This window comes from Xenopus laevis, chromosome 7L (assembly GCF_017654675.1).
Source record: "Xenopus laevis strain J_2021 chromosome 7L, Xenopus_laevis_v10.1, whole genome shotgun sequence".
Classification (NCBI taxonomy): domain Eukaryota; kingdom Metazoa; phylum Chordata; class Amphibia; order Anura; family Pipidae; genus Xenopus; species Xenopus laevis.
In genome coordinates, this window is record NC_054383.1 from 24,525,439 (window position 1) to 24,538,164 (window position 12,726).

At 39.4% G+C, this 12,726-nt stretch overlaps 1 protein-coding gene across 4 annotated transcripts in view; it reads right to left on the minus strand.

Moving 5' to 3' along the window:
- wbp1l.L (WW domain binding protein 1 like L homeolog) overlaps positions 1-12,726 on the minus strand; it is a 96,223-nt gene that overhangs the window by 32,946 nt on the left and 50,551 nt on the right. For 3 of the 4 annotated variants that reach the window (XM_018241691.2, XM_041568682.1, XM_041568680.1), the window contains exon 2: positions 11,762-12,636. The exons of the other annotated variant lie outside the window; for it this stretch is intronic. In XM_018241691.2, the coding sequence (XP_018097180.1) occupies positions 11,762-11,821 (60 nt within the window). In that variant the 5' untranslated portion in view covers positions 11,822-12,636. The remainder of the gene's footprint in view (positions 1-11,761; positions 12,637-12,726) is intronic. 4 annotated transcript variants of the gene reach the window in all.

Genomic DNA, 12,726 nt, shown 5'->3' on the forward strand with positions numbered 1-12,726 from the left:
GCTCCTCTCCCCCCCCCCCCCTTCTCTGCTGTAATCTGAGCCCAGAGCAGAGAGAGACTCAGGCAGGAAGTGATGTCATACCATGTTAATACTGCAGCTTCTATCCTAGACAAAGAGTTTCTAGAGCTTTTTAGGTATGGTAAAACATTCTACAGAATAAATATAGCATTCTAGCTTGCACTATTGCAGCTAATCTATTGGCAATAAAAATGCCTCCGTAGCTTTCCTTCTCCTTTAAAAGGGGTTCTCTACCCAAAAACGATTTCTTGCTTAAAGGGAAAATATTCCCAGAATATATTCTGTGATTCTTAGATCAGTTGTCAGGACTTTCAACCATCCTATTAGTGAATGTGTTGATATTGCTGCAGTATTGCCTCATTCACAGAGAGGGAGGAGAACACACTAGCATGGAGCACAAGGCAGCTGACAGCCAAGCCAAACTGCCATATGGTGATGTACAAGCTTATCACTAAAGAACATTACACAACACAGTGCATGCTCACAGGGAAAGTCACCAATGTGATAACATACTGTTCCCAAATGCCTAAACAATGATGAAAGAATTGAAAAGAATTGTGTAAAACTGGCAAAGGCACATTGATGACTGATTGTCTGCCAATGCTGTGAGCAGCTAAACACATTCCCAACCAGTATTGCTGCCCACACACAGGCAAATTGGTGTGTATGGGGATGGACGACTGATTGGATTAGCCTGATTTGTGCCAAAACAGATTTGTGTGTATATGGCCAGCTTCAGATCAACGTCCAATCACACACACAAGTGACCTAGCCAGGCTACTGCCCATGTTGCAATAGATGACCTTCACCCAAGAATATGCTGAGGGGAGCTCTACCTGTTCCGATATGGGGCTTCCTACTGAATAACCATTGAATCCAAGGGGGAGCAATTCGGCCTTATTCAGTACATTAATTAGTAGTATTTGCAGACACTGAGCCTCATTATCCAGCGCAGGATTCTCCATTATCAGGGCAGTTACTTGGAATGCATTGGGGCACAATATTCTATGGCTAGATACTTATGAGCAAGCTCACGTCACAGGTCATTATAAGTGAAGAGCTGCAGTGTTATTATACAATGGATTATATTTGTTCCAATTTGCAGACCCAGTAAACCACACAAAGACCAATGGTCTCTAAAAAAATATACAGACACACGCAGATCCAAACATGCTGTCCTTGCACGATGACATGTAGATCTGAACACACATTCACTCTTAAACATATACAGACACCTGCAGGCCTCACCAGCTACGAGGAAGGAAAAAATATACTGGACTGAGAAAAAAGGGACCTAAAGGCTTTCAATTAATTTGTATTTTTTTTCAGTATTTCATTTTGATTAATTTTATTTAAAGCAGGCATGTCCAAGGTGCGGCCCAGGGGCCAATTGCGGGCCTTTTTCAAATTTACACCGGCCCTCAGCCTCCGTCATGAAATTAATAATAATGAGGCCCCCCAGCACAGTGAGATCAGGAATCCCATAGCAGTAATATTAAGGCACATTAGTGAAATGATCTGCCACTTGTCTATACTGCTGCCTGTGTGCTGAAGGTGTTAGCAATAGACACACACTGGCACACGCTGTTTTCGTATACTTCTTTAGGGCTGAAGTTGTCAATAGACATACTGACGTGCCAGTACAGTGAACTAAAGAAGTATGGCGTCACTATGTTCCAGTACATGTCTATTGCTAACACCTTCAGCACACAGGCAGCAGTATAGACAAGTGGCAGATAATTTCACTAATGTGCCCAAATATTACTGCTACGATTACTCTATTCCTGTAATTTAATGTTAATGGTTCATAGAATGTCGGGCTGAATGGTCCGCCCCCACACATTTTCACCTCACCAAATCTGGCCCTTGTTGCAAAAAGTTTGGGCACCCCTGATTTAAAGAAATGCTTCTGCAGTCAAATATCTCATTTGTTACAAATTGTATCTGAATACAGATGTATGAATGAAAAGCTTGTTACCAACGGGCAACATACACAAGAGCCAGATATGCGGCTGAAAATTAAATGCACACTATCAGAACAACAAAGAAGTGATTCTTTATGAGGAATCCAACACTGCGATTCATGAATGAATGAATCTGGGCGATTTTTGTCCATACCAATCCCCTTGCTCTTCCCCTCCCAGGGGTATAAATAAATGCCCTCCCCTTTAAACCGGGATGGATTGTCCATATTTTGTAATATATTCAACCTGGTTAAAGGAGAACTAAACTCTAAAAATGAATATGGCTAAAAATGCCATATATTATTTACTGCACTGCCTGGACTGGACCAGCCTAAAGTTTCAGCTTGTCAATAGCAGCAATGATCCAGGACTTCAAACTTGTCACAGGGGGTCACCATCTTGGAAAGTGTCTGTGACACTCACATGTTCAGTGGGCTCTGAGCAACTGTTGAGAAGCTAAGTTTAGGGGTCGTCACTAATTATCAAGCAGAAAATGAGGTTGGCCTGTAATATAAGCTGATGCTAAAGGACTGATTATTAAACTTCGATGCTAGTTGCACTGGTGTATGTGCTGCCATGTAGTAATTATCCATACTAATTACTAATCAGCCTTATATTGTGACATTTAAATTGTACTGTATATTGTGAGTTGGTCCCTAAGCTCAGTAAGTGACAGCAGCACAGAGCATGTGCAGTGAATCAGTAGAAAACAAGATGGGGAGCTACTGGGGCATCTTTGGAGACACAGATCATTACTGCTAAAACCTGTGGTTGCCTTGGGCTTGTACAGAAACCCAAAACATAATGTATAGCATTTCTAGCTACTTCTTTACACACTGTATTGCACATATACACAGACATATTGTATCTGCAACTATCATGCTATTATTTGCCATTGGAAGATATCCCATGACAATCTAGATTTAAAGCAGATCTAGTATCTGGCATTACTCAACATTACATATACAAGGTCATTCTTGCATAACAGATTCCCATCTTTCTCTCCCAGGCCACAGAAGACTGATTGCTCATTAAGTGCAGGCAGAGCACATTAGGCACCTCACTTCTAAAATTTCCCAACATTAATTTAAGAGGAGTGTGTATAACATCTACAACTATATAAATGGCACCTGGAAAACTAAAATCCGGTAACAAGTCCTGTAGCTGTAGTGGTGATTTTAATAAAAATCATGTATAAATACATGATATATAGATCTATCTATAATATATTGCAACCCATCCTACAGTAAAGTCCATTCTAGCATTAAAAAGCTAATTGGAATGGAAATACATAGTATAAAAACTGCTCTAATTTCCCTTTTTCGACTCCAACCCTTTTGGCCAAGCCATGCATGGGACAGGCTTATCACAATGTAAATAAAAAGGTCAGGGAAAAGCAATCTTCATCATTCCTGCTGCCACAATCCTGCCCTCCACTGGGTTAAAATTTTCTTCCATGTACAACTCTGCCATAACACTTGCACTTTCTCTACATACAATATCCAATAATTAAAAGCTGATGGTAAAAAGTAAATATAGAACACAGGATACTGCAACAAAGTAGAGGAGAATGATGTTTGCGTGCAAGGACTCAAAATGATATTTGGCAGGTTTCAAATATTCCACTTAATCAATTCCAGGAGTGGCTTGTCAGCACTCCCTTACAAACACTGTGCAAAGGGGCACTGGAAGGAAACTTTTTCTGATTTATCATACTCTGGCCCTTTAAAAACTCGAATTCCACTATTCGCCACCTAAAACCTGGCAAATTGCTGTTTAAGTCCCTGGGATAGGTCCAGGGATCAATTCTGAGTCGTTTGCAGGCTTCCTGAGATTCAAGTCCTTTACGTAGAAAAAAAACTTGATTCGAGTTTTCAAGTCGATCCTATTCACCTAGAGTTTAAAACATTTGCTTTTAATAATAAATTTCAATTGGTCGAATTTTGGTTTCATAGGCGTTTATGGGAGTTTTAAAAAAAAACCTCACACGAATTCGAAATTCGACCCTTGATATATCTGCCCCTTAAAGAACATGTTTCTTGCAAGAGAAGGAACATACATAAGAAGCACAAGAGTAGAACAAGATACATCTTCTTGTACTTAAAGGGATGGTTCACCTTTAACATAACTTTTAGGGTAGGAATACATGGACGTTTTCGGCGCGATCCGAAGTGCTGCAACAAAAATAAGGTAAGTGAATGCATTGTCGCATGGTGACACATCGTTGATCCGATGCAGACACTGCACGCTGACAGCCGTGCCGCGTCGGATCAACTCTTCACTTACCTTATTTTTGTCGCATGCGACTTGTCACAGGCGTTTTGTCGGATAAATATGCCCCTTAATATGTTTTAGAATGGCCAATTCTAAGCAACTTTTCACTTGGTCTTCATTATTTATTTTGTATAGTTATTTGCCGTCTTCTGAAGCTTTCCAGCTTTCAAATAGGGGTCACTGAACCCACCTAAAAAACAAATGCTCTGTAAGGCTACACATTTATTATTATCGCTGCTTTTTTATTACTCATGTTTCTATTCAGGCCTCTGCTATTCATATTCCAGTATCTTTTTCAAATCACCACATGGTTGCTAGGGCAGTTTGCAAACTGGTGAGCTGCTGAATAAAAAGCTAAATAACTCAAAAACCACAAATAATAAAAACCAATAGAAAATTGTCTCAGAATATCACTGTCTACATCATACTAAACATTAACTCAAAGGTGACCAACCCCTTTAAAATTTAGTGTTTTGATCCTATGGGTGCTGAATGTAAAAAAGTCATGTCCCACCACACTGTGGCACAACTGGACCTAGTATACTTGACTATGCATGCCCTACAATTAGTCGTTAGTAATGCACAACCACAATCCCATTCCCTTCCAGACTTCAAGAAATGCAAAAGTTGAAGCATTTTGCAACTCAGACTACACTTGAGTTGTTTTAGCAGCCATATATATGCATGTTACTTAAAGGAAAACTATACCCCCCAAACAATGTAGGTCTATATAAAAAGATATCGCATTACAGATTATATGTAAAACCCTGCTTCATGTAAATAAACCATTTTCCTAATAATATACTTTTCTAGTAGTATGTGCCATTGGGTAATCATAAATAGAAATTTGGCATTTTAAAAAATAAGGGCCGCCCCCTGGGATCGTACGATTCACTTCTTCCTGTTACAGTTAGAGTTGTAGTATTTCTGGTCAGTTGATCTCTGAGGCAGCACACAGACCATCACAAAATGGTGGTCCAAGGCAAGAGATGTAAAAGGGCAAGATTTACTTAAATATATATTCCAGTTTGGTAAGATTCTTTAATATGCCACTTAAAGGAATAGTTCAGTGTGAAAATAAAAACTTTATAAATAGATAGGCTGTGCAAAATAAAAAATGTTTCTAATATAGTTAAGTCAGCCAAAAATGTAATATATAAAGGCTGAAGTGAACAGATGTCTAATAAAACAGCCAGAATCCAACTTCCTGCTTTTCAGCTCTATAACTCTGAGTTGCATTTCTGTTCAGTGAGTTTGTAATTGACCCTCAGCATTCAGCTCAGATTCAAAAGCAACAGATATGACCCATGTGGCCCTCCCTCAAGTCTCTGATTGGTTACTGCCTGGTAACCAGGGTAACCAGTCGGTGTAAACCAAGAGAGCTGAAAAAGCAGGAAGTAGTGTTCAGACTGACATGTTATACATCAAATCACTCCAGCCTTTATACATTACATTTTTGGCTAACTAACTATATTAGAAACATTTTTTATTTTGCACAGCCTATCTATTTACACAGTTTTTATTTTTACACTGAACAATTCCTTTAATATGATGTAAACTTTCTGTTGCTTAAGTGTTCATTTTGGGGGTATAGTTTTCCTTTAAAGGGAACAGAAATCTGTAACGGGTACATATGCCTTCAGCCCAAAGATTCACTGGGACTCACCAGCTGCTGTCTATGGCTATGTCACATATAGTGTTTTCTCACAGCCCCAACACTCTCTGGCATGGAAATGGACATAAGTGTGTTTGGGCTGAAATGCACCCTGAGAGCACAGTGACAGTTAGCAAAAATACGGTTGATTCCAGCTCTGTTGCCGTTTTGTCTGCTGACGGAACACAACATAAAAGGAAAATTGTGTCGCCTGGAGAAAGAAAAACAACAAGCAGTTCATTGATAGGGATGCTTTTGCTTTCACTTTGAGTTCTTGTTGTTATGAATCAATGAACAACACTGTAGTTTATGTCTCAAGGATCCAAGAATGGCTTACAGGCTGGTCTCTTCTTCAATGAGACACAAGATATTCCCATTGCTGACTGCTATAGGTATGGGACCCGTTATACAGAATGCTTGGGAACTGGGGTTTTCCAGATAACGCATCACTCTGTAATTTGGATCTTCATACCTTAAGTCTACTAGAAAATCATGTAAACATTAAAGGGGTTGTTGACCTTTGAGTTAACGTTTAGTATGTTGTAGGGAGCGATATTCTGAGACAATTTGCAATTGGTTTTCATTTTTTATTATTTGTGGTATTTGAGTTATTTAGCTTTTTATTCAGCAGCTCTCCCGTTTGGAGTGTCAGCATTCTGTTTGCTAGGGCCCAAATTACCCTAGAACCCATGCACTGAATGAGAATATGGATTAATAGGGGAGGGTCAGATCAGAAAGATGAGTAATAAAAAGTACTGTAGCAATAACAATAAACGCGTAGCTTTGCAAAGGATTTGTTTTTAGAGGGGGTCAGTGACCCCCTTTTGAAAACTAGAAAGAGTCAGGAGGAGAAGAAGACAAATAATTCATAAACTATAAATAATGAAGACCAATTGGAAAGTTGCTTAGACTTGACCATCCTATAACATACCAGAAGGTGAACCACCCCTTTAAATAAACCCAATAGGCTAGGTTTGCTTAATTATATCATAGTTGGGATCGAGTACAAGTTCCTGTTTTATCATACCTCGCAACTGTCACGTTTTTCTTGGGACAATCATGATTTTCTCTGATCTGCTGCACTGAACAGCCAAAAAAAGATACAAGGTTTCTGAAATGTAATTGAATAAGAGGATCTTGGCAGAGAGTCCAGAACACTCAGTGCCTGCACATTGATACATTTGTAACAATTTAAGATAAGCAAAGATACAACTGTAACTATTTCAGATAAGCAGGTCTCTTGGGGAGATTCCTTTAAGCAGCAATTCACAGTCATTAGCAAAACTGTATAACACATAAAACCTCACCTTAAAACCCCCAGAAATGTGTTTGAACTTTTCTTTAACCTGCCAAATTTTGTAACTTGGACATGGTATGTGGGGCATGGTCAAAAAACGTGCCTCTCTGTGCATGCCAGGTCTTTTTGTCCCTCTTCTTGTTTTTGAAATGTTGGGAGGTATGCTGTTATTACTACAGACAAACATGAAATCATTTTTAAAAATTTGGCTAAAATGCAGTCTACGGGAGATGGCCTCTCTGTAATTCGGAGCATTCTGGATAATGTATTCCATACCTGTATAACCAACAACAGTGAAAAGTCAATGCTTGCACCAATAGGTTACAAACTCACCCTTAGCATAATGGCTTGGGCAGTTTCAGTTTGAAGTAGAGTCATACCTCATCAACGAGAGATGAGATGTAGTTAGGTGCAGAGGAATGAAGGGCTTTGAAGGAGATGAAGAGGAGTTTATAAGTTATTCTTTGTTTTATACGAAGCCATGATAAGGACTTCAGCAGCGGAGGGGCCTGTACCCTTTTGGATGAGGATAATTCTGGCAGCAGTGTTTAATACAGACTGTAGAGGGGAGAGATGGGAGTTAAGGAGGCCAGGTAGTAGAAGGTTACAGTAATCTAGTCTGGATAGGATGAGAGCATGCATGCCCTTCATCCTAGCATGAAGGGCAGAAGAAAACAAACCATTTAATAACTAAGTATCTCTCAAATACCTAAGTAGTACTAAATATGTACATACTAATGCATGACTCTTGCAAACTGCTTATTAAAGAAGGCTCACCATTCTAAAGCAGCTTCCCACCCAAATATCTATTCACCCAGTGATGTTTTTGTTTTTACAAAAATCCCATATGTTATTGTCTTGGGAAAGTCATTTTCTTTAGGATTGTTCACTCCCAGGTCAGGAGGTGGGATTTGTCTAAGAGATAAACAAGGCGGGGGGGGGGGATACTGCAGTACAAACAGAAAAAAATGTGATTGTTATATAGCCATAGGAAAGTGTAAGATCTTTTATTTTAGTGCAGACAATTCAGAAATCCTGGGGTGCAAGAGGATGCTCTGTGCAAATTTCCTGCAATTTATCATCAGCGATTTCTGTGTTGCTGTTTACTCCATTCTCAGGCCCACAAAGTAACATGAACCATTCATAACAAAACAGAGGATGAGATAGAAAATGCAGGCATCTGGAGACCAGGCTCCCAAATCCATGGCTGGGAGACACATTCACCAGATGCGAATATCTTTTGTTTCCTATATTCCTTGAATACTTGTTTCTCAGATTAACATGCGAACCACAATGTAAACCAAATATTTTAGTGTTGGGAAGAAGTGGATAAAGACATCTATGAGGACATTGAACCTCGCTAATGACTTCCTTCATGTCGTGATAAAAGCTCAGTGATAAAAAAACAGGACAAGTACAGTCACCCAGAATAAAACACTTTATCCATCTTTAAGGGGCACATTTACTATGGGTCCAATATTGAGGGTTAATTAACCCTCGATATTCGACCATCGAAGTAAAATCCTTCGACTATTGAAGTCAAAGTATTTACCGCACTTCGTTCGATTGATCGAAGGAAAAATCTTAGATCCAACGATTAAGTCTTTCGAATCGAACGATTCAAAGGATTTTATTCCATCGATCGAACGATCTTCCTTCGATCAGAAATTACTTAGAAAGCCTATGGGGAAGGTCCCCATAGGCTAACATTGGAGCTCGGTAGGTTTTAGGTGGCAAAGTAGGTGGTCGAAGTTTTTTTTTTAAAGAGACAGTACTTCGACTATCGAATGGTCAAATAGTCGAACGATTTTTAGTTTGAATCATTCGATTCCAAGTCGTAGTCAAAGATCGAAGTAGCCAAAAAAAACTTTGAAATTCGAATTTTTTTCATTCTAACCCTTCACTCGAGCTAAGTAAATGTGCCCCTAAATGTTCAGTAAAACATTATTTGTGGGTTTTGAGTTATTCAGCAGCTCTCCAGTTTACAATTTCAGCAATCTGGTTGCTAGGGTCCAAATTACTCCAACAACCATATTTTGATATGAATAGGAGACTGGAATATGAAAAGGAGAGGCCTGAATATAAAGAGGAGTTATAAATCTTTCAGGAGTTATAAATCTTTCAACAACAATACATTTGTAGCCTTGCAGAGCATTTGTTTTTTTAGATACGCTGCTACCTTTAAACAAAGCACTGTATATTGTTACAATACAGTAAAAGTACAAAACACAAAAGACAAATATTGAAATAAACAAATAAATATAAAATGACATTGCTTGTGTGCTACAAGACAGAAAAGGAACAGCATTGTATATTGTGATCATACATATTCAGGTATGGGATTCATTATCCAGAAAGCTCAGAATTACGGGAAGGACATCTCCTATAGACACTTTTTAATATTCCCTTTGTCTCTATAATAAACAAAGAACCTTGTGCTTTATCTCAACTAAGATATAACTAATCCTTATCGGAGGCAAAAAAATCCTATTGGTGTTACTTAGGGGCAGATGTATGAAGGGTCGAATATCGAGGGTTAATTAACCCTCGATATTCGACTAGGAACTAAAATCGTTCGACTTCGAATATCGAAGTCGAACGATTTAGCGCAAATCCTGCGATCGAACGATCGAAGGATTATTCGTTCGATCGAACGATTAAATCCTTCGAATCGAACGATTCGAAGGATTTTAATACAACGATCGAAGGAATATCCTTCGATCAAAAAATCTCAGGCAAGCCTATGGGGACCTTCCCCATAGGCTAACATTGACTTCGGTAGCTTTTAGCTGCCGAAGTAGGGGGTCGAAGTTTTTCTTAAAGAGACAGTACTTCGACTATCGAATGGTCGAATAGTCGAACGATTTTTAGTTCGAATCGTTCGATTCGAAGTCGAAGTAGTAGTCGAAGGTCGAAGTAGCCCAAAAAACACTTCGAAATTCGAAGTTTTTTTAATTCGAATCCTTCACTCGAGCTTCATGAATCGGCCCCTTAATGTTTCAATATTTTTTTTAGCAGCCTAAGTTATGAAGATCCAAATTACAGAAAGACCCCTTATCCAGAAAACACCAGGTCCTGAACATTCTAGATAGCATGTCACATACTTGTATAATACCCAAGAGCCATGAATATTCTTATAAACTGTGTCTAGTGAGGTCTTCATTTTTCAGTGACTAGACGCTCACTGAAACTTGTGTATAATAACAAATAATATGGCCTCTGTTGTAAAATGGGAGGGTATTAAAAGGGTGGTTCACTTTTAAGGTAACTTTTATTATGCTATTGAACGGCCAATTCTAAGCAACTTTTCAATTGGTATTCATTTTTTTAGTATTATAGTTATTTGCCTTTTTCATATGACTCTTTGCAGCTTTGAAATGGGCGTTGCTGACTCCCTTCTAAAAAACAAATGCTCTGTAAGGCTACAAATGTATTGTTATTGTTACTGGTTATTACTGATCCTTCTATTAAGGCTTCTCCTATTCATATTCCAGTCTCTTATTCAAATCAATGCATGGTTGCTAGGGTAAGTTGGACACTAGTTACCAGATTGCTTGAGATGCAAATTGAAGGGCTGCCGGATAAAATGCTAAATAACTCAAAATCCACAAATAATAAAAAATGAAAACAAATTGCAAATTGTCTCCCTTAATTTGCATATGCAAATAAGGATTCGGTCCGGCCGGGCAGAAGGTTTCGGCCGAATCCTGCTGAAAAAGGCTGAATCTTGAACTGGTGCATCCCTAATTAATATTCAAATAATGTGCAACATAAGATAGCAACTATAATCATTCAAAACATTAGATGCATGCAAGAGATTCTGTAAAAATGAATGCAGTAGCAAAAATAATTATAAAAGTAAAAACGTATTTATTAGCACATGGTAGCCTGATGCATTTCATGCCAAGCGGGCACTTGCTCATACTTACAATTCATGCTAAAGAGAAAAAGCATTATAATAAAATTTCTTAAAACAGTAAAATAACCCTCAGGGCACAGATGCCAAGCGCTGCACTTGTTTTGCCCCTTTTTGAATAACAAGTTTTACATGTAAATATGAAGATTGTAACTTACAGAAAGTGCTTAGTAGAAAGAGTTAAAGGGAGGCACATTGTAAAACAAGTGAAATGCATCGGGCTGAACAATAATGATCAGCACAGCAATAAAACGCAAATATATATTTGTATTTCAATAATAATACATATTTAGAAGTCAGTCAGCTAGCAAGTAACCAGCACCATCGTATTTGCTCAAGTCACATGGCCACACAAAGGTAAGTGCCCCCTTGCCCTCTATACTGGTAACTGTCACTTCATGACAACTTTAATAAAAAACAGAAAAAAAAGCAAAAGGAAAACTGGATGAAGTGACTGCAGAGGAAGACAGACTTGTCTTTGGAAAAACTACAACTTCCTACATCCCCTATTGGGAAAGGGCACTCAGAGTTGCAGCTGTAGCACAACAAGCTTCACAAGGGGTTGCCCACTGCTACTGTACAGGAATGTGACAGCCACCTGCCCACCATATCTCACTCTTATTGTTTCCTTTACTCACCGGGGACTCTACGCTGCCAGAGGCGCTGCTGGGAACGACCTGTGACAGCAAAAGAGTCATCTTGCCGCTGTGTTCCCTTCCTCCTCTCAGCACCCAGTCCCTTCCCTTGTGCCTCTCCGACAGGAACACGGCTCCTGTACCAGGCACACAGGCAAGCTCCAACAAGCCCACCTATCTTGAAGGGAGAACGACCAGACCACGCCTACCGGGAGCAGTCATTGGCCTTTTCTTTTAAAAGTTCACAAAGAGCCTATAGCTGATAGGCTGCTGCCGGCATTGGAAGTCGCCGATGATTGGGTATAAGTGCGTCGGAATCTGACAGCCATGTTGGGAGAGGCTGTTTGCTGCGTAAACTGTGGCCTCTTTTCATAAACAAGTTGGGTTTCAACGGCGCGGGGTTGGTTTCTGATTACAATTCGCTTGCGACAGGGGACACCAAGTGAGACAAGGCCTTTGTATTATAAACATAACTTTCTGTTGTTCTTCAGTCAAGGAGACAATGGACTGTAATAAAACAATGTCCCCAGTAGTATGAGGCCTTTGCACGGATACAGTTAGTGCGAGGGTTTTCTTTTGGGCCTGCTGGGGATCTGTAGTTCAGAAGCGGCTGGAGAGCCGCAGGTTAAAGTTTCTGTCCTACAGCAGCAGCAGCAGCCAGTGCATTGACTGTCAGTCAGTGTGTGTGAAGCCAAAGCAGCAGGTTAGGCTGCACCAGGTCCCTGGGCGTAGACGGCTTGTTTTCTTGTAGAAATCAGCTGACTTGGTTTAAAGGGACAGGATGTGGGAAGTCTTGTGCTCTCAGGAGTTTGTGTTGCTTTATGTAAGATTTCTTTTGATAAACTCTGTTGTCTCCACTTCCAGCTTTGGTTTCAAGGCTTGGAGAATATAGAGAGAATATAAAGATTATAATAAAATATTGTATTAGATACTATCTTCATGCCATACATCATGGATGTTCAATCAGG